The 22,767-nt window shown below is 45.3% G+C and overlaps 1 protein-coding gene across 1 annotated transcript in view; it reads right to left on the reverse strand.

Moving 5' to 3' along the window:
* The window catches only part of Nploc4 (NPL4 homolog, ubiquitin recognition factor), a 62,206-nt gene that overhangs the window by 9,406 nt on the left and 30,033 nt on the right, over positions 1-22,767 (reverse strand). Inside the window, exons 9-13 of the mRNA XM_059272276.1 lie at positions 21,875-21,961; positions 19,879-19,950; positions 19,019-19,145; positions 13,489-13,649; positions 1,086-1,157 (exon numbers count right to left, since the gene is read on the reverse strand). Coding sequence (XP_059128259.1) covers positions 1,086-1,157; positions 13,489-13,649; positions 19,019-19,145; positions 19,879-19,950; positions 21,875-21,961 — 519 coding nt within the window. The remainder of the gene's footprint in view (positions 1-1,085; positions 1,158-13,488; positions 13,650-19,018; positions 19,146-19,878; positions 19,951-21,874; positions 21,962-22,767) is intronic.

The raw sequence follows: 22,767 nt of genomic DNA on the forward strand, positions 1-22,767 counted from the left end.
CTTTGGACACCCACTCTAAGAGTCTCCCAGGCCTCATCTTCATAGGGACAGAGAACATGAATACTACAGGGTAAATGGTTCCCCAGCAACCCAGTGATGCTGAAAGGGTGGGGAAGTGCTGGGGGCAGGGGTGGCGGGGGTGGGGTGGGGAGGTAAAGGGAAGGGCTTAGGAAGCTTATTCTAAATCATGCTGACTCCTCCATCAATCTGTTTTCATCTTAATTACACCCCAGGTAGCATAAAAACAGATGCCTTTATGGCCTAGGTAATAGATATGTTCTCAGGAGCTGTCAATTGAAATGGAGCATCTATGGGCTAGGCTCAGGGGGACTCACTGCTCCAAATGCAATGATATTTTACTGCCTGAATCATATACCCATCCTAAGTCCAAATGCGCCTGAATAGATATTCTGGCACAGCAATAATGTAGAAAATCAGCCATCTCCAACCCACCCCAGAACACTAGCAGACAATGATACTCCAGCTGCTGTGTCCTGTAGCATTCACTGCCCTGTGGCCAATGACATGAATATGTCTCTGTGACCATCAGATTTTTCTAGAAAGGAAGAGAGACTCAGAAGCAGCAGCAGAGCCGGCTCCTCTCACCTTCTGGAGGTGTGCCCAGAAACAACACTGGTCCTCACTACTCACAGGCACTAAGTTATGGATGTGTCCCAAGGAAACTCTTGATGGAGTGGCCCCCAGGAGTACTACTGCTGGGCTAGGCAGGGCAACATCTGTTACCTCCTGGGCAGTGGGCAGCTACCAGCCCACATATACAGAACCATTCAGATACCCTTGATTCTCAGCCCCATGAATCACTGCCCTCCAGAGGCCACAGGGTGGAACTGTAGGCCAGGTGTCCTTTGTTTGCACTTCAGCCTGAGGAAAGTTTAATCCCTAGTTTGTTTAAACTGTGCAGTTTCTGGAAACATGGGGATTGATAATCAAGAAACAATCCTTGGAACAGAGCACTGACTCAAATCTCCCTGGCTTCCTTCCTCAAATGGCCACCACCCAGGAGTCTGGCCTTCAAGAGGGCTATGGTACCAGCCAGTGAGTTTGAGTACAAAAAGAGTACTTACATCTATGATCAGATACTCCACAGGCAGGGGACGGGCCAGCTGGGTGATCTCATTGCCAAACTTGTCTATGTCCTGAAACAATCAAAGGTCAACATCAGGTGAGTGAAGGTGAACAGTGACACTATTCTTTTCACACCAGTATTTCAACTTTTAAATTATTATTATTTTATTTTATTATTATTTTTTTATAACAACATCTCAGACTGACCTGGATAGAACTTACTATGTGGACCAGGTTGGCACTGAACTTGTGGCAATCCTGACTCTGTCTTGCTAGGGCTGGAATTATAGGTGCACATCTCTATGCCTGGCTCTTTCAAGATATTATGATTTAGCCAGGCATGATGGCACTCACCTTTAATCTCAGCACTTGGGAAGCAAGGCAAGAAAAATCTCTGTGAGTTCAAGGCCAGCCTGGTCTACTTAAGTGAGTTCCTAGACTAGAGACCTATCTCCAAGACAAAAAAAAAAAAAAAAAAAAAAGATTATTATTTTGTTCAAGTGCATAAATGAAGGCAGAAAGGAAAATCTACATATTTTTGCAACAATTTCCCTGTATTGTTTCATTGTTTCTTAGAACTTTGTATTATGGCCATGACCTGAGAAAGTTCCTGGGCACCTCTTAAGAGGGAATATACTACGCACCCATCCCAGCTTAACCTGGCACCACAGATGGTTGAGCGGTGAAAACAGCCTGAAGGTCCTTCAGGCTGGACTCTGTCCCTCCACAAACACTCAAAGTCTCAACTTAAAAATCTTACACCTCGGGCTGGAGAGATGGCTCAGAGGTTAAGAGCACTGACTGCTCTTCCAGAGGTCCTGAGTTCAATTCCCAGCAACCACATGGTGGCTCACAACCATCCATAATGAGATCTGGCGCCCTCTTCTGGCCTGCAGTCATACATGCTGTATACATAATAAATAAATAAATCTAAAAAAAAAAAAGAAAAAAAGAAATTAGCTGACTTTAAAAAAAAAAAAAAAATCTTACACCTCTCTCTGTGAGTTCGAGGCCAGCCTGGACTACCAAGTGAGTTCCAGGAAAGGCGCAAAGCTACACAGAGAAACCCTGTCTCGAAAAACAAAAAAACAAAAACAAAAACAAAAACAAAAAAAAAAAAACTTACACCTCTGACCAGCATTTGGGAGGCAGAAGCAGGCGGATCTCTATGAATTCCAGGCCAGCCTGGTCTACAAAGTGTGCTCTGGAACAGCCAGAGCTAGACAGAGAAACCCTGTCTTGAAGAACCAAAAATAAATAAAATAAAATTTAAAAAATAAAAAACTTTCACTTCTGAAAACTAGACTTTGAAAAAAACTTAGTACATACACAAAATAAAGGCATGTACAAAAAGGTGTATGTCGCCAGGCGGTGGTGGCGCACGCCTTTAATCCCAGCACTCGGGAGGCAGAGCCAGGTGGATCTCTGTGAGTTCGAGGCCAGCCTGGACTACCAAGTGAGTTTCAGGAAAGGTGCAAAGCTACACAGAGAAACCCTGTCTCAAAAAAAAAAAAAAAACCAAAAAAAAAAAAAAAAAAAAAAAACCAAAACAAAACACACACACACACACACACACCACCACCACCACCACCACCACCACCACCACCACCACCAATATGTCAAAGTCTAAACCTGTTTTGCTTTGTCAGATGCACAGAACATAAAGTTTAATTATGGGGAAAAATGGCCAACATATGTTCATTAATCATAAAATGACAATTAGATCTGATTTATGTCAAACATGCTGAGTTCAAACAGAGTTCTAGAAATAAATTCCTAAGAACTGATGCTTTTTATTAAAAGATCCTACAAGAGGAGTCATATTTTCTATCTAAATCATCACTTAACATTATGAGTCATTCATGAGCTGTATATAAAATATGTGTCCATAATTTCTAATTATAGATCCTTACATAAAAGTTTGTTTATTGAAGCCCTCGGACCCAAACTGTTTGCCAACCATATGTTCCCAAGGTGTGCCATAAGGCCACTCCCAGCACATCCACACCTTTCAGAGACCCTCAGAGAGCCAGGCCATCCTTTGAGACAATCACTGCAAGCTGTTCTCAAGTCAAGGCCATCATCTTAACAGGACATCACTGGCCCACACTAGTCCCATTTCCTGTCTGTCACTTACAGAGGATCCAACAAAGACTTGCCCTCTGCCCTACTAAGGAAGCTGGCCAAAGTATATCTATCTATGTAGCACCTATGTGAAAAGTGTGGGGTTTAATTTCATCTTCATGTCAAACAAGCAGGTATCATGCTCCTACAATACCTACTATGTTCTTCCTGCTTTCTGTGAGGGTGACGTTCCACTGACCCGGGGAAGGGTCACTTGTTTTTGCCCACACATGTGATCACAGAGTCAGGATGGCCTCCACGTTCTGCTTCTGCTATGTATGACAGCGGGTCCCAAAGATGTGGGCCTACTGAGGGGGATCTCAGGCCTCTGAAGAGACAGTGTCTTGATGGAGACAGGGTAGGAGGCAGGAATCAAGCCCAATCAAACTAAATCACCATTTCCAAAAATACATGCTTGCCCCTACAAGAAATAACCTGCAACAACTCACACATAATTAGCCCATCTGGAATTCATCTTCAAATCTAATTAAGCTCTAATATGCAGAAACATTTTTCCAGCACCTGTTCACTTCAATCTTCCCCTCCAGGGACTCTTCTTGTTAAATGCCCCCCATCCTTTCTTTGTGTTGTGCTATTCTCGTTCAAGTTTAACTACCCAACTGTACCGTTCCTTCTCACCACAGAAATAAAGGTGCTGTAGCCCCCATTTTCCCTACGGGAAAGCCAGCTAACTTCTACCTCTCCCATGCCTTCACTCAGTGCCTTTGCCAGCCAATCCCTAGCCCTACACACCATTTTAAAGGCACTTACTTTTTATGGGCTTTAGCAAATGTCAGACAGAATACACTAGGAGGAAGACATCTTAATTCTAAGTTTGACAGCTGCCAAAGTGTCAGCAGTTTTATCTGCACCTGGAGCAAGACAAGGGAGAGTGAGACATCATGGTCCCCAATGCCTTACTGCCTACCGCAGGCCAAGTCTGGAAGCACTGCGCCATAATCTTAACATGAAAAAGAAACACAGATACTGGTGTCTTTGTTATCACCCAGCCAACATAGGCTTTGTGGCTTGGTGGGTGACTAACTTGTGTCACCCTGCTTTAGAGAAGTTGCTGCTCCACTAATGACTGGAAGGACAGCCAGCAGTACTGCCTGAGAAGCACTCAGAACACAACATCTTGTGGGACAAGGAAGCCCCACCCACATAACATCTGCAGGGTGCCTGCCAGAGGCCACAGAAGCAACAGCTGGTGCTTCTCAGACATTTGCCAGGTTGGATCCTGCATGCCGTAGTCTGCCTGGCTCCAACTGCACACGTCACAGGCACTGTCCTTCAATAATTCATTAACCCAAGATGTAGTAGACAGTAGAACCAAAGGAATGACTACTGAAGAGCAAGTCCACCTATATATATCCAGAGCCCAGGCTCACACCTCGACCTGGCAGGACTGCAAAGTTCAGGGCACACTCAGACCTGAGTTGTGTCCTCCTGGAGTCTGGAGCTCAGGCTCTGTTCTGGCAGCACACTTGTCACTTGTATTGACCCTGAAGAACAAACTACAGTCTTTTCCTAGATCCAAACAATATCACTGTGTTGAGAAGTAAGGAGACCTGGACAAACAAAACCAGATTTCCACTTGTACCAAGATGATGCACAGACGTTTTAGTGATCACAAAGTAAAATTAAATCATACAGCACCACACACACACAGGAATTCTAGCTGGGCACAGTGCAGCAAGCTTGAAATCCCCAGCATTTGGGATATGAAGGCAAGAGGATCCCAAGTTCAGGGGCAGCTAACCTGGGCTACATACATAGTAAGACATGTTTTAAAACCAATCACCACCAGCACCACCAAACAATTTTATTTCTAACAGATGATGACAAATTTTTAATTTTTTTTTAAAAGATAAGGTCTCACAAGGGGTGGTGGTGGTGCCTGCCTTTAATCCCAGCACTTGGGAGACAGGAATGTAGACTTGGCTAGCCTTCACTCACAGAGATCTCTGCCTGCTTCTTTCTGTGCCCTCAGCACTAGCATTAAAGGTGTATGCTAACAAGCTTGGTTTTTATTTTTTGAAACAGGCCTCAAGAAGCCCTGGCTGGCTTCAAACCTTATGTAGCTGTGAATGACCTTGAACTCCTGATCCTCCTACCTGTATCTCCCAAGTTCTCGAGTTACAGGAATGTGCTACCACACTAGACCAAAAGCGGAAATGATAATGAAAAAACCATAAATGATTCAGCGACTTTACACAACATACAGAGAATAAAACTCTGACAAAAAATTTATTAAAAATGTAACACATGGGGCTGGTCAGACAGCTCAGTGGTTAAGAGCACTGGCTGCTCTTCTAGAGGACTCAGGTTTGATTCCCAGCACCCACATGGTGCCTCATGACCATCTGTAACTCCAGTTCCAGGGGACCTGACGCCCTCTTCTGGCCTCCACAGGCACTGCACACATGTGGCGTATAGACACACAATCAGACAAAACACCCATATGCATAAAATAAACTTTTAACAAACTGAGGCCAGTGGAGATGACTCAATCGTTAAGGTTCTTGCTGCCAAGCCTGACAACCTGAGTTCAAATCCAAAGGACCTACATGGTGGAAGAAACTACTCCCTACAAGTTGTCCTCTGACCTCTACATGCATACACAGACAGTAAGTATGTATAATTTTTTTTTTTTAATTAACACATACAGGGGTGGGGGTCCCTGAAACAGAGATGGAAACTGAGCACAAGTTCTCATAAATAGTCAGTGAAGGCAGGTGTGGTCTGCAGCCCAGCCAGTGCACATTCATCCCAAGTATTAAGTCCGGTATGCAGGAAGAACTAGTTATAAGAAACCTAGTGAGCACTGTTCATGCGGGTGCCATAGCAACTTCCATTCTACTGAGTATACAGCCTCAGCCTCGGAACGGAGCTCACGGATGTTAGAGACGTCCTTCCTTCTACCCGCTGGAAAGAAGAATGTCTGCTTAGTCCTTGCCCAGGCCACTTGTCAGCACAGCTCTCAGTGTCATTCTTTCCAGTGGGAGCACCACCTCTGGTCCCTCCACAGCTGGCACTCACAGGCCAGTGTCCTCAGGTTTGCCCAACGTTCCCTGTTGTCCTTTTATTGAACTGTTGCGGCTTTAAAGCCACGGCAACTGCAACTCCACCGCTACCAGCAGAGGTTAGCCCGAGAGCACCCTGGCCTGAGGGAATTCTGTTCCCTCAGGCTCTGACTCTGACTAGAAGGGAACTTAACTAAACCTCTGTCTAAAGAACTCAAGATTCAAAGGTTAAGGAGGAATTCTGCTCCTCTGAGGCTGAATAGCAAGTAGCTCACCTCCTCTCACTGCTCCTATCTTCTAAAAAGCCCTTGTGCGTCTCCTGGCCCCTCCTTAAAAACCCTTTCTCACCTGGCTCCTCCCTACCACTTCCTGTCAGCTATTGCTGACGCAGCCTCCTGACTGCAGGTGAATTTTATTTAATCAAACACATCTTTGCATCATTAAACAAATATTTCAGAGCATAAACAAAAGTAATACACTTTAAAATAATACTCGGCAACAATTCCCCTCTGGTTTTCTTCTGGCAATCTCAGCTTCTCTTGCATGCTTCTGGAACTATAATTTGTACGTTTTATGCAGACAAATTTGAGCTTGGCATTATCAGCCTCTATCTCTTGCCTGAGTTTTTCAGCCTCACTGGTAATTGCCTGAGGCTGTCATGCCAGCCCAGCCCAGCTTCAGACACCAGTGTCAGCTGGGCATGGCAGTACACACCGGTGATTCGGGAGGCTGAGGCAAGAGACTCCTGAGCCTCATGCTATACAGAAATATCCTATTTTCAAAAATGCAAATGTTGGTGCCTGACCTCACCATCCTCATACATAGACCCATACACTGCTCCACAATACCCCTGCTCACCAAGAGGCTGGCTTGCTCCTATTCCTCATTGTGTCTCTGCAATGCCTCTAAATCTGCAGCATCTACTCAGCCCACCAACTCCACAGTGGACTAAAGAATGGATCTTGTACAACGGAGACCTCTTCCTCATTCCCACTGTCTAAAGCAGCTATCCAGGGCAGCTTGTAACCGGGCATGGGCCTTGTCCCACCCCTCTGCTCTGCTGCCCCTCCTAACTAAGGTCCCTAGAATCAGATACTTGACTGCAAAGCCTTTTCTAAATGATATCTAACAGGAGTGCTCTAAAACCCACCTTCCACATCACTTTCTGTGGCCTGACACATCCACCATCAACTATATTGACAAGATTGACCCTCTGGATGCAAATACTATTCCTCAAGAAGTGGACTTGCTTGGCCTCAGCTTACCTCATGCTCCTTCTAGTCTTAGCTCTGAGGTGCCTACCTACCTGTCCTACCCTGGGCAGGAACACCATCCAACTAACTCTTCAAGGAAAAGAGCCAGGTATGACTTGCTGATGGTCATAGGCCCAAGTGAAAGTGCTCAGCAAACAATCTCTAGATGAATAAGAAGGACAGCTTGGCTGTCAATCCACTGAGGTTATGGTTATGGATGTGAGAGCATAAGGCAAGGGTGTTAGCATTCTGAACCCACCCAGCATCCTGGTGTCATCTTATGTGAAGTCCCCTTTAAGAAAAAACTCGTCTCCCTTTGCTCTCTCTCTTCTCCTTCCTCCCTTTTCCTGTTTCCCTCCCCTTTCTCTCTCCCTCTTATAATAAACTTCCACGTGGATGCTGTGCCTGGGGTGTGAGTAACGTTCCTCAGTGCCACGCTGCCTGCCACCGCATCTGCAATGACCTGTCTCCCTCACCCACCAGAACACCTTGGCCCAATCTGCCAAGGCCTCCGGGGCACCCCATCATTACAAAAGGTACCTAAGGAACATGTGATGGGAGCTGTCTGAGGATTTCCTGTAAGTTTATAATTCCTGATTTTCATAAGTAGATGTGTGGTTTTACATTAAATGAAAATGTTCCATGTGTTAACTTTGCAGAGTCTGGTGCTGTCTGACAAACACAAACCTTAAAGGGTATGACCAGGATGACCCTGTGGCCTGCTCCTCTATCAGCCTTCATATACCCTGTGTGTGTAGATTCTAGGTCCACACATCTCCACCTCTGGCCTCACTTTACCTTTCTGTGGGCCAACCTCGCCCATCTCTACCCATTCTCCACTCTCAGTGCTGACTTGTTTCTGTGGTTCACCATTCACTCAGTACTGCTACTCAGCACTATCCCTTGTAAAGTCTACTCACTGTGCTCACACCAATCTTAGCAGTTTACATACAAAAGCCCTCAAATGAGAACACGTGGCCCCATTTTGCATCTGGCCACCCTCTGCTGCTTTTACTTTGAAGAACAGCTCCTTGAAAGAGCACACACCTCGGGCTCCTGTGACCAGTCTGGCAACTTGACCCAGCACTGCTCCTCAGCCTCCTGTCACTAAACACAATGCAGATCAAGCTAGATTCTTCAACCTTCCTTCAAGCTTCCTAGACACCTCAGCTCTCCCTGGCATTAGATTTTGGTCTCTTTTCCCTCTCTCCCTTTCTATATCCCTGACAGAGACCCACTTTTGGTCCTTCATTCTCTCCTACCATGCTGTCTAGGCCAGTGGCCTTGAGCAACTCAACACTGTGCCTCCGATGCCTAGTTTTACACCTTCTTCATTCTCTTAAGCAATAGCCACCACAGTGGCTCCATCAGGATGACACAGTAACAAGTTGCATATCTTCAACAGTGCCCTTTGGGACCTGGCCTGAAAGTCTCAGGGCTTCCTGCCTGTTTCTTCTCTCACTGTATACACTAAGCCCCAGGAAGTCTTGGCCTGAACAAGGCCCTTACAGATTCAGATTGCTTCTCTGCACCACTAAGGCTGCTAGCCTGACCTGGCTCCTAATCATTCCTTTGCCATTTCAGGCCTTGCCTCCTTGGCCAACTCCCAGCTGTAGGGATCGTTCTACACACTAAGCTTGTGCAGTGAATTCTCAGTCAACCCTCCTACAGTGGTCCATACCACTGAATGTGCCCCTTCCTGTCTCTGCTCCAGCAATCCAAGCCATGCTGCTTATTGTGCTCCATATTAGAAACAGGCACCGGGCAGTGGTGGCACACGCCTTTAATACCAGCACTTGGGAGGCAGAGCCAGGCGGACCTCTGTGAGTTCGAGGCCAGCCTGGTCAACAGAGTGATATCCAGGACAGGCACCAAAACTACACAAAAAAAACCCTGTCTCAAAAAACAAAAACAAACAAACAAAAAAGAAACAGGCTGCTGCCTTGCCTGGAATAATCCTTCCCAGATCCAAGGGCCAAGCCATCACTACCTATTAAAACTCCACCCAGTTAAAAGCCATCTTTCTCTACTACAACAGTCTCCACAGTACAGGAAGACCACTGTACTCAAAATGGATCTGAGACTCTGCAAACAATGTCTGGTGTCTCCAGGTGTTCCCTAGACACAACTGATTTGAAGACTATATATAATAGTTGCAAGATGTGGCCAGTTTGTAACAACAACCAGAAATAACTGAAGTATCAACACCTAACCAATATTCAGATTTGGTCACCAATTAATAAAGGTACTCATTTATTCTAATGACAATTCTTTTCTTTCCCGGAGGTGGTGGCACACGCCTTTAATCCCAGCACTGGGAGGCAGAGCCAGGCGATCTCTGTGAGTTCAAGGCCACCTTGGGCTGCAGAGTGAGTTCCAGGAAAGGTGCAAAGCTACACAGAGAAACATGGGGGGGGGGGGGGGGGCGCGCGGGCAGGGGGAAGCAGCTAAAAGCAAAAGTTATCACTGGGGCTAAAGAAATGGCCCAGTACTCGACAGCACTTGCTGCTCTTGCAGAGGACGCAAGTTCAGTTCCCAACACCCACATGGTGTTCACAACTGCCTGTAACTTGTGACATGGGATGCAATGCCCTGCCCTCTTTTGGACCCCTTGGGCACTGTACACATGAGGTGTACATACATACATGCAGGCAAACACACACAAAAAACTAAAATAAATCTTTTCTAAAAGTTGTTATCATTAAACGTCTTCTTCCTATTTTTCTGCAGAAACCAAGTGTCTACAATGAATATGCTCAGCCAGTTGCCAATGGTCCTCGTGTGGAGTGCAGGTGGCTGAGAGAAACAAACCAACTCCTAACCCTCACATCTTACAGTCCTGGGAATAAGCAGCAACAGCCTGATTCCTTGGGGGATAACTTTCTATCCACACACAGCCAATATGCCTGCCTTGTTTTCCTTACAGCACACAGGGATCACTGCACATCTAGGTCTCCCAGCTAATCTGCCAGCATTAGAAATCTCTGCCCACTGCTCTTTCCTGCTTCTCAGCTGCATGCACAGAATACGGAGCACAGCACAATTTCCACTGCATACTCAGGCTCCCTGAGTTATGAGTCTGTTCCCACCCTATCTATGAATACAAGAAAAGTACACAGACATATATAAACACCTACATGTTTACAAAACACAAAAGATACTGGGATGACACTCCATATATCTGTTTTTAATTTTACATGAGGAGTTCTATCTGGTATCTCTAACTAACTGGCTAACAACCGACTGAAGGGGTCACATAGCAATCTACCACGGGATGTGTGATTATTTATGTTCCTTTGTTATAGGACTATCCAATCATTTTAGTTTTATGACCACAGGTGACACTGTGATGAACAACAGACTCAGGTAAATACTGGTGCAGGTTTCATTTATACAGGGTATTTTAAAATCAACCACAAAGTCCACAGGAGGATTAAAAGGATTGCTTCAATGTTTGCTGTTATAGTTCTCTTTGCTCCAACTGACACTTCCCTAAAACACATGATGAATGGGCATCTCAACTCCAAGGAGCTATAAACAACTCAGAAGCATTCTTGCATGTTCTCACTAACACAGGCCAGATAAACAAAGGAAAGGAACAGGATTAAGGAAATACCAATTGTTATCCTAAGTACAACAATTATACAAGGGAGACAGACAAACAGACAGACAGACAGACAGACAGACACAGACACAGAAGGGTTTCCTATTTGGTAAAAAAAAGACACTTAAAACCAAACACCGGACACTAAACGCATAGTTAATGATGAAATCCTGAAAGTATGTTCCTTAAGATTAAAAAAGGCAAAGGCTGGGCGTGGTTGCACACACCTTTGATCCCAGCACTCACGAGGCAGAGGCCGGTAGATCTATTGTTGAGTTGAGGCCAGCCTGGTCTACAGAGTGAGTTCTAGGACAGCCAGTCCTCCATAGAAAGACCCCGTCTCAAAAAAACCAAAGAAAAGCAAGACAAAGGTTGGGATGTTGGCTCATGCTCATAAAGCCAGCACACAGAAGGCTGAGACAGCAGGACTATGAATTAGGGGCCAGCAACATAGTGACATCCTACTCCCACCCCATCCCTCAACAAAAGAGAAAAAGGAAAAAGGGAGACAGAGGTGAACACAGTCATTTGACATTGTTTGGGAAATATCAGCCACCACACAAAACCAAACAAGAAGTAAAACCTCATCAGTGGACTGTCTACACAAGACACCCAAAGAGCTGCACAAGAGACGGCAACAATGCTGATAAAATTTTACTTTTTTTTTTTTTTTTTTCCGAGATAGGGTTTCTTAGTGTGGCTTTGGCTGTCCTAGAACTTGCCTGCCTCTGCCTCCCAAGTGCTGGGATTAAAGGCGTGAGCCACCTCTGCCCAACTAATTAAATCTCTTTTTGTTTGTTTCGAGATAGGGTTTCTCTGTGTAGTTTTGGTACCTGTCCTGGATCTCGCTCTGTAGCCCAGGCTGGCCTCGAACTTACAGAGATCCACCTGCCTCTGCCTCCCGAGTGCTGGGATTAAAGGCTTGCGGTGAGGGGGAAAAAAAAAGGCTAGAAAGATGGCTCAGTATTTAAGCCTGCTGTCTGATTTTCCTGAGGACCCAGGTTCAATCTTTAACACCTCCATGGCAGCTAACAATCATATTATTTAAGTTCCAAGGGACCCAACACCCTCTTATTACCTCTGTAGGTACCAGGCATACATGTGGTGCACAGTCATACTTGCTGGCAAAACACCCATATACACAAACTATAAATAGTGCACTCAGGAGAGGTAACCATATCTATGTCAGCTTGAGGCCAACATGGCCTACTTACAGACAGGCTATATAGTGAGAACCTATCTTCTCCCTCCGCACAAAAAACTCAAAATAATAAAACACCTACACAGAGATCCCAAACAAACGAGGCAGGGAACAGGACAACAAATGCCCACCCCTGTGAGGAGGAAGGTCGTGAGTGGTCCATGAGAGCACACAGGCAACACTATGACTGGACATAAGGAACCAAAAGTAACCAGGAGTAAAACCAACCCCAAGAGAAAGGTCAAACTGCTCCAAAACCACAGGCGACAGGACGTCAGAGCAGAAACAACCTGACCCTGTCAATGTATGATGTGCATTATATCAGTAAACTGTCATGTAAAATCTGAGCTCACTCAAATGCAAGTGGGGTTGACCCCACCCCGTTTCAGATCCAACCACGTTGTCTCAAATTATTTTCTAAGGCTCTTTCGTCTGGGGATGTGTTGCTCCCCCCAACTCTGTGACAGGGAGAAGAAAACAACACAACAACCCAAGAGTAGAAACCCTCACGGGCCAGACGTCAGCCTCTTACTGACGTTCTTCCCATGCTACCCAAGTGCCTAGAGTGGGGAAGAAAAACTGCAAGTTCAGCCGTCAGCCTCCCCAACTGGTCTCGACTGATGCTGTAAAACCTGAGTTGACATTCTCTCTGTTGCTATTTGTTCTTTTACTTGGAAGCCTCACTCCAGGAAGACACTGCTCGGCAAAGATACAGGACTTTTGATGGGGATCTCCATCTAACTGACTGCATTAGGAGGGATCCTCAGTCAGTTTCCGCTGGATGTTGTTTGTAAGCCTCTGATGTGAGGATGTTTCCTTCCTACTGTTATTTGTTCCTTTACTTGGAAGTTTCACAGCAAAAAAAAAAACTGAGTAGCTGTAGCAGAAAGAATTCCAACAATGGTCCAAATGACTCTCATCTTCACAAAGCAAAAGCAGGCTACAGTGGACAGACCTGGTCTAACACACCCAAAGCAAACATGTCTGACTCCTTTTCTGACTATGCCACACAATGCCATCAAAGCCTGAGTAAGTAACAATAAGCTCCAGAAATGTGATAGACGCTTTGATCTATAAGCTGGGCTCCAAACCGCAATGGCTGACACACAGTATAGCAAGATCACAAGAGTCCAGGACAGATTCACATCATCCTATGTATATTTAGTATTTTTTTTTGTTCTCCTTTAATTTTACCTTATAAAACACATCAGGAACATACTGCTCACTGCTGGACTCCTTGGCATAGCCGAGCTCAGGGGCATCCTTACAAGGTAGAAGACATTCATCTCGGACCAGTGCCATGCACTGATTGGATACCTGGTACCCTTCAAAGTGAACCTGGTTGTCTGGACCACCTGTAAGAGAAAAACCTTCTAAGAGAATCTACCAAAAAGGATAATCAAAAGCATTTCATGGCACTTATCCTCCTACTTGTAGGAAGCAAACAGTCAAGACTCTGTTAGGTAATCTGGAGGATGGCTGGAGCACGAGGCTTTGGACACTGCTCACTCCTCCACAGCCAATGGTCACACGACAGGTGGTCAGAGTCCACTGTTCCACCACCACCCCCAGAGCTCTGGGGGTGCTTAGTGCCCTTAAAGCACACAGACTACCAGTTTGGATCAGGAAAGGATAAAGACAGACATCATCCCACATCCCACCAGCTTTAGCACCTGAGTGAAGAGGGTTAGAAACAAGAATAGACTCATTTGGAGGCAAGGGGGTTGGGAAGGACAGGGGTGGAGGTAACATAACAAACTATAGGGGGCTGGGTTGCTGAGTTCTTGTCTTGCATACATGAAGCCCTAGGTTCAATCTCTGGCATAAACCAGGCATAGTGGTGAATGCCTGTAGTCCTAACACTTGGGAGGTAGAGGTAGGAGGATCAGAAGTTCAAGGTCATCTTCTGGTACATAGCAAGTTCAAGGCCAGTTTAGGCTTCATGACAATGTCTCAAAACAAACAAACAAAACAAAACAAAACCACACCAAAAAGCTCAGCCATGGGTATCTGAAGACTGGCCTGGGATTCAGACCTACAACTCACAAAGGAAAAAGAGAACTGAATTCCACTCCTATATGCACCCCCTCCCCAAACACCACCCCACACCCTCTCTAAATAATAAAAAAAGAAAACTGATCCTACACACAGATCACAGATCAGCATTCCCCAGATTACAGAAACCTATGCGGTCCGGTTGTATCAAGTCAGTGGCCCAGGTATCTCACACTGTGACACTGCCCAGACCTATGGTAATGAGTACCCCACCAGTCTCTTCACAGCCCTCCACGCTAATGACACATATACTGCCCTGTAGTAGATTCCTCTTTCCCAAGCACCATCCATAAAGACTTAACATTAAGGGGGGCTGGAGAGACAGTGAGTAAAGGCACCTATCGCCTGCTTGAGTTTGATCTCTAGATCCACATGACAGAAGAAAAGAAATGACCCCTGCAAGTGGTCTTCTGACCTCTGCATGCACTCCACAGCACACATGCCACGGCCCATGTCTGCCGACAAACACAAAAGGTACACACACAAAACAAATACAAAAGTACATATTTGTGATACTGTAATTTATAATAAAACGTGAATTTGGTTTTAAGAAAACGTTAAATTAAGGACAAAGATAGTATAAATGGATATTTCAGAGAGAGCCATCCAGACAGTTACACTGGAGCCCTGAAATTAGGAGGGTGAGGAGAGGGTAATGTAGCATGGGTAGGTGTCATCCAAGAATCAGGGCTACATACAAGGACAACTCCAGTGTCTACTATTTTTTTAAATGATTTATTTTTATTTTATGTAAACTGGTGTTTTGCTTATATGGATGTCTATGTGAAGGCATAGGGTCCCCAGAACTGAAATAACAGACAGCTGTGAGCTGCCAGGTGGGTGCTGGGAATTGAACCCGGGTACTCTGAAAGAGCAGCCAGTGCTCTTCATCACTGAGCCATCTCTCCAGCCCCTCATCTTTCTTTTATAGCATTGGAGAGTTAAAAAAAATCCTATCTCTACTTCAGTTTGAAAACAGTTACAAATCAGGAAAGAGATTCAGTCTGTCTGGTTTTCAAATACATCTGACTGAGAAACACGATCAGAAAAAGTGGAACCAAAGGCAAGGTGGCCCCCGAGCAATTCACCACTACACATCCAGGCCAACTGCAAAGGGTTGCACAAACCAGTTTCCAACGTCCTGTTCAGAGAGAGCCTCGCACTTTCTCCTCGGTCCTACCGCAGACCTCCATTACATGTCATCAGCATAGCCAGGCTCAGCTGTGCAGTGCATCTGAGAGCAGACACAAGGCACCATACTTGAGCTCACTGGCTCTGAACACAGAGACCAAAGTTGGAGGAATGCAAGAAAGTCATCATATGTACAGCTATTTACTCAGGATACTTCAAACTGGGGCTGGTTTTCAGATCAATCTTTAAGTGTGACAGGTCACTAGGAAGAGAAAAACTTAGTGTGAAGAGGATGGTAAGTAGTATCTATAAATACAAGATTATTAAAAAAAAATCATCAGAAACCAGGCATGGTGACGCATGTTTCTAGTTCCAGCACTTATAAGGTGGAGACAAGAAGATCAGGAGTTTAACGCTAGCCTGGACCACATGAGATCTTCCCCTCCCCCAAAAGAGCTCAGGATATAGCTCGGTAGATTCAGCGAGCTTGAGGCCCTGGATCTCCAATCTCCAACATCACAAAGAAAGGGGCAAGGGCAGGAGGAGTAATTTGTTCACACAGGTAGTCTCTGCAAGTAACTTAAGCTACACACATACTCCTTTTGCAAGTGGAGAAGAAATACATGCACATATACATGGTTTACTTATCTTTTAGGAAACTTCAAAAAGGCTGGGCAGGTGAACTCATTCCCTATGCAAAGCACCTGCTATGATGTCCACACACAATGAAGCACATGCTGGAGAGTGACAGTGACAAAAAAGAACTGAGCTGCCTTGAATCTGAGTCTCCAGAAAGTCATTTTTACAGCCCAGGAGCCGAACATGTAACCAACAGTGAAGACCTCACATGTAGTGTGGCATTCACTTGAACAAACCACCATATACATATCCAAGCCAGAAAAGATATGAAAATCACAGGGGGTCAGGAAAACCTGTAGGCAAAGGCAAGGGCTAGGCCTTGGTATCCAGAAGGTACCCAAGCTCAGCCTGCAGAAGGGCCAGCCCAGCACAAGAGGTACCAACTCCTAGGGTGTGTCTGTAAACATGCAGGCTCACAACTTCCTCTCCAACAAAGGAGATGGAACTGCAGCAAGTATATTTCCCAGTACTTCTGCAGGGTCCCTGCTTGCCCTTGGCCAAAATACCCTACAGGAGAAAGAGTATACTTTCCTTTGAGTTAGAAAACCAGTGTCCCACCGGGCGGTGGTGGCGCACGCCTTTAATCCCAGCACTCGGGAGGCAGAGCCAGGCGGATCTCTGTGAGTTCGAGGCCAGCCTGGGCTACCAAGTGAGTTCCAGGAAAGGCACAAAGCTACACAGAGAAACCCTGTCTCGAAAAACCAAAAAAAAAAAAAAAAAAAAAAAAAAAAACCAAAAGAAAAAAAAAAAAAACCAGTGTCCCAGCTGTGGTAACCAAGACCTTGGATTAGGATCTGCAGCACTGTACACAGCCATTCTTCAGCCAGTGCCCCATCTGGAAGATGATGAGAGCAAGCACCAAAAGTGAGGAGTCAACACTCAAGAAAGTAAGCTGACTACAGATCTTACTGTAAACAAGGTCAGCCATTACCTCAAGCTCCAGATCCTTGAAGAGCCAATTCCGGAAGCAAAAATGTCATGGATCTGATTTCCAAACTCAACAAGCAATGTGACTCAATAGTTAAAGGTGGCAGTCTCTAAGATGTAAACTACTTAAAATACTAAAAATGTGCCAGTCTGTTGGCCCATGGGACAAATTTCCCCATAGAAACAGTAATTAAAAAGGTTGAATTACAGCCGGGCGGTGGTGGCGCACGCCTTTAATCCCAGCACTCGGGAGGCAGAGCCAGGTGGATCTCTGTGAGTTCGAGGCCAGCCTGGGCTACCAAGTGAGTTCTAGGAAAGGCACAAAGCTACACAGAGAAACCCTGTCTCGAAAAACCAAAAAAAAAAAAAAAAAAAAAAGGTTGAATTACTATGGAAGCCCACAGGCACCCAAAACAGCCATTCTCAGTGAAGGTGACAGTTCTGCAAGTCTCTGAAGGTGTTTCTGGCTGTCTCGATGAGGGGCACTGCCAGCTTTTGTGGGATGAAGATGCTAGGCATCCTGACAGATACAGAAGTGTCACAAACAGTAAGAACTATTTTATATCCTCACCCCCTACACACTCATGTAGGCAACTCCCCTTTGGTCTATCAGGATCCAAGATCAGAATCAATGCTACTTTATAAACCACCATGAAATCATACATACACGACTATAATACCCACTGAGGACGCCAGGACCACAAAATTGTGAAGGGGCACACAGGTTGGCTTCAGCAAGGTAAAGCACAGAGCATCTCAGGAGGCCGTCACTCTACCAATCAGGACAGAGGTTTGTCAGACCTGCTGTTCAGCCTTATGAACATATTATGCATTATGAACCATAATGCAGCCTGACACCTGCCATTGGTGTCAGTGCCCTCTGCCTTACCTGCCCACACCTCCATTCACTCCCTTTAGCACTCAACTCCAGCAACAATTTAGAAAAATGTCACCAATCTATATGTGCAATAATTAACATGCCTCTATTATCAACATAACAGAGCAAAGATGCCACCATATCTCTCACTCCTGAAAAGGTTGTTCACTGAGAAAAACAAAAGGTACTTGTCAATCTAAACAGGCCATAGGAAAGGCAAGCTTGCTAGCATTTATCAAGGCTTAAAAATCCTGGCAATGTGACAGTCTCTTCAACCAGTAACCTAATGGCAACAGAGACCTGACCTAGGTCCCTGCGCTCAGGCAGTGTGAACTGGTAGGGTATTCTAAGAACCAGAAGAAGTCTGAACTAGGACCCTGAATGCAGGCTGTGTGTGAACTGGTAGGGACACTGTAAGAACCAGAAAGTAGGTCACCTAGACAAGAGGACTGTTGGCTCCTTTGAGAGGTGAGACCTTCAGAGTCAGAATCAGTGCTTACTTTAAAATCTAGCTAGGTGGATCACACACTTACAATTTGGTTCTCCAAGTTCCAAATCCCTATACCTTTCAATTCTATGGCCCTATGTCTGACTTTTCTGTAGGATAGCACCTTAGGAATGTAATCAAACATCTGGTGCATGTTTGTATAGGCTAAGATCTACTATATATTTATAATGTATAAGACATGTACTCTCTAATACATATCACTCCCAAAAGAACTTTATGGAAAAATTTTCAGAATGGCAGTCCCATTCATAATGTAAAGTGTACAGGAATTGTGACAACAGAAGTCTTTCTTCTTCCAGTCCTTTCTAGTTGCTGAAAAGGAGCACATATCCAAAAGCAAGAGTTACCTTAGACTTGTGATGAGAACATTAGACCTGAGGATAGCCATGGAAAAGTCCTGACTTGGCCCCAGTTGCATGGATGATGCTAAACTCAGAATTTTTGCCGTAAACAAAAGGAAGAATCTATGCCCCCGAAAGTTCATTAAGAAGGTTATTATAACAAAGTTAAGGATGAAAAGCTGCTGCAAAGAAGAACAAACATTAATGGGCAGGAGTATCTATGGCATTACTCTGCCCCATTTATACCTGTGGCCACTGCAGTAACAAACTTGGATCCAAAATGACCATCGGGAGAGAGCCGGCAAATGTTGGGGTGCTTGTTTTGAAAGTCTCCTGCAGTGATGCATTCTTCTGAACTCAGGAAATAGGTGTCCTAAGCCAAGAGAGGCGGTATATCAAATTTTACAGCATGTGTCAAAGCAAGCTTCTATTTCTTCTGCAGAAAATATTAAGAGCTGGGGCAGCAAGATGACTCAGCAGGTAAAGATGCTTGCTACCATGACTGACTGACCTGAGTTCAATCCCCAGGCCCCCCATGGTGAAAGGAGAGAAACAATTACAAGCTGTCCTCTGACCTCCACATGTGTGCCGTGGCACCGGTGTGTACACATGCACAATAAATAAATCAAATTAAAATGAAAACAAACAAGCAAACAAGAAAGAGCTCCTAATGCCAGCACTTGGGAAGCAAAGGGAAGTGGAACTCTGTGAGTTTGAGGCCAGCTTAGTCTGTATGGTGAGTTCCAGGCCAGCCACTACTACATGCTGAGATCCTTGTCTCAAAAAAATAAAAAGAGCTAATCTACAGCATCTCAAAAATACCTGAGGCAAAACACTGAGACAAACACCTGTAATTCCTAGCCATTAGGGACTCACTAGTTAAAACCACCCAAACTAGAAGGGCAGAAGACCCTGGGCAACCCACTCCCACAGGGCTGCAAGTGAAGGTGAGTGGGATTTTCTCTGTGGGATAGAATCAATAGGCTGAGACTTAACTAAGAAGAGTGTCTTGAAAGTTATTTGCAAGCTGTGCAGAGACGAGAGATCCACGTCAGCACTACCTTAATGAGGTTTCAGGCCAAGTAACACTCCTGTCTCCATCTCACCTTATTCCGACTGTATCGGACTGTACCCTTTCGGGTATCTTCTGAGACAAGGTCCGTGAATATCCATCCAACCTTAATGGAAAAGGAAAGCATCTTTTGAGTATCTCCATACAACAGATGGCTTCTGTCCAGGAAGCATAAAAGCAGTGCCCTTCAGATAACCCTTCCGGCTCCTGAGCCAGGTAAAGCTGAGAGCACAGTTCCTTGGCTCTGCTGCCAGGGAGAAACTGGCACCTTCCTCTGGTGCTGCCATGACAAACATTCATCCATCAGACAGACTCTGCTTAGGACCACTCAAGCCCACACTTTGATAGAAGTCAGAAGAGGATGTTGCAAGAAGGAGTTTAGGCTCCGAAAAGGAAGACAGACAAGAAGCAAGCAGTAAGGTTTCCTGGGGCAGGTCCTCAAAGGAAGAAACAGATTCCCTGGAAAGAGGCACCTAAGATGAAAGGAGTTGCTACAACAAAGGTCTCAGCTTGCCAGGCAGCATAAGGAGCAGCTGAGGGTACAAGCTCTAAAGCTGCATCTCTGGGGCTTCCTAAAAGCCAATCTCAAATGCCCTACAGTGACAAGGTCTGCATGCTCTATCATCTAGGCTTACCTTGGCCTCCAGAGTCAGAAGACAGTAAGAGCCTATCAGATTGTAGCTAGAGGACAAGCAAAGCATCCACTTGCATCCTTGGGAAAACTGAAAGATGGCCACCACCCTCTCCAGGAGACCCCGAGATTCAGCTCTTCAAACCACTCTCCCAGGACTGGTACACTATGGATCACTACTGTTATAACAATGCCCAGATGAGCACAAACCAAAAAGGATGGTATCAGAGAAAACAAGCACAGAGGATCCATTTCATTGGCACAGTCCAAATCAGGCTGAGGTAAGAGCAAGCCAAGGAACTTGGGTTTTGAGAAACTAACTTAAGTAACTTCAGACTTTACATTATGATGTTATAAAACACAAGTCTGGGCCAGTTTCTCTCCTAAACAAAAAGAACTTCCAGAATTTGCACTAAACTATGATCTGACATGAAGGTGCTGACTCCAGAACCTGTGGGGTATTTTGCCTCAACAAGGTAAAACTATGCTGTGACTTTCTCTGTCATGTTCCTAGGTTTTCCTGCCCACCTAGAGAGGTAAGATGAAGCAATCCATACAGATTGATCCTCTCTGTCCAAATAAAGGGCAAAACTTACATGGCTACTAATACTCAACTAAACTTCCACAATGTGTTCAAATTCATGATACAGTGAGTCTGTAAATTCTAACAAGCCAGGGATGGTAGCGCACATCTGTAATCCTCACAGGGGGAGGCTGAGGCAGGAGGATTTAAGTTGAGACCAGTGTGAGCTACAAAACAAGAACGAGTCTTAAAAACAAAAAACACAACCTAGGACCCTGATCAAGAGTGTGAAACCAACGGCAGCAATGGACTGAAAGGACTTTCTGCTCCTACCTACTCACTGTCCCAGAGACACAAGAAATCCAAAACTGATGCAGGAAGGGTTCCCGCACTGAGACCTAGGACAGACAGTGAAGCCAGCCACGTGAGTACTCCTATAGTGTACAACGTGGCAACTGTCCTCAGATACTATCTATGACTGACTGGCAAGTTGAAAAGTTGTGTCTTCATATCTTTATTTTGGATTTTATAGTTAAAGAGTCTTGCTCTATGCACCAGGCTAGCCTTGAACTCTTGATCATCCTGCCTCAGCCAGCAGAGGGGGGACGGGGCAACGACAGGGTTGACACACATGTGCCATAATGCTCACCTTTGCTTTTATACATCAGAAAATGTTCTCACCTCAATCTACGTCAGAGTACATCAAAGCTATTTGCAGCAATGAACACAAATGAGGGTCCAAAGGGGTTGAGCCTACACTTGATCTTGTCACAAGGGGTTTGGTCCCAGACCAGACTTAGCCACTCCACCTGTAGATTTCCCCAGCTTGGAGCCCAGGTTTCCCCAAAGGCTACCTGGCTGGCAGAGGTCTCATACCTTCCTCAGGCCAAGTTTGGCAGCAATCTCATCAACCACCTCAGCTTTCGGATCTTCCAGAAGCTCCAGGCTGTTCTGTGTACCGATCTGTGAGGAACCATAGTTAGAAAGCAGTTAGAAGGCAGATTGAAGAGTGGCACTTCTACAACTTCCACCTCAAGCCTCAACCCTTCTGAAACACACAGCTACAAACGTAAATGGGCCCAAGGAAAGCTGGACTGCTGTTTGCTTGAAAGGTGCCTTCACCTGGGGAATGGAGCTGCTCTCAGAACTCCCGTTGATAGGTAATTCTGCTCTAGACAGGTGGCTGGCAGACAGACTGCAGCTGCAAGGTGGCAGACATCCCAGAACCATTTTGGTGCATTGTTCCTCTGGCTCAGTGTCTTGGCTATAGGACCAGGTATTGCCAAGACACTGAGCCAGAGGCACAATCTAACCAAAAATAAACAGATAGCCCAAAGTAATCTGCGCAGTAGGAGGAACATCCAGCTAATAGGCTCTGGGTGTGGCCGGTGCACGTCAACCTAAACTGACAGCTCAGACATGAGATCTGCATCATGATGACCAGAATTTACCCCAGAACTCATGGTTGAAAGAGATAACTGATTCCCAAAAGCTGTCTTCTGACCTCCACTATGTACACACAAAATAAATAAATGTAAAAAATTTAGAGGCAGTCAGGTGGTGGTGGTGTATGCCTTTAATCCCAACACTCAGGAGGCAGAGGCAGAAGTTTGAGGCCAGTCTTGTCTACAGAATGAGTTCCAGGACAGCCAGGGAAACCCTGTCTTGAAACAAACAAACAAGAAGAATTAGAGGAAAAGAATTTTTAAGTGATAATAAGTGACACTTCCTGAAATGGACAAAGCTTACCAAAATCTTTCCTCTCCACT

Source organism: Peromyscus eremicus, chromosome 8a (assembly GCF_949786415.1).
Source record: "Peromyscus eremicus chromosome 8a, PerEre_H2_v1, whole genome shotgun sequence".
In the NCBI taxonomy this organism is placed as follows: Eukaryota; Metazoa; Chordata; class Mammalia; order Rodentia; family Cricetidae; genus Peromyscus; species Peromyscus eremicus.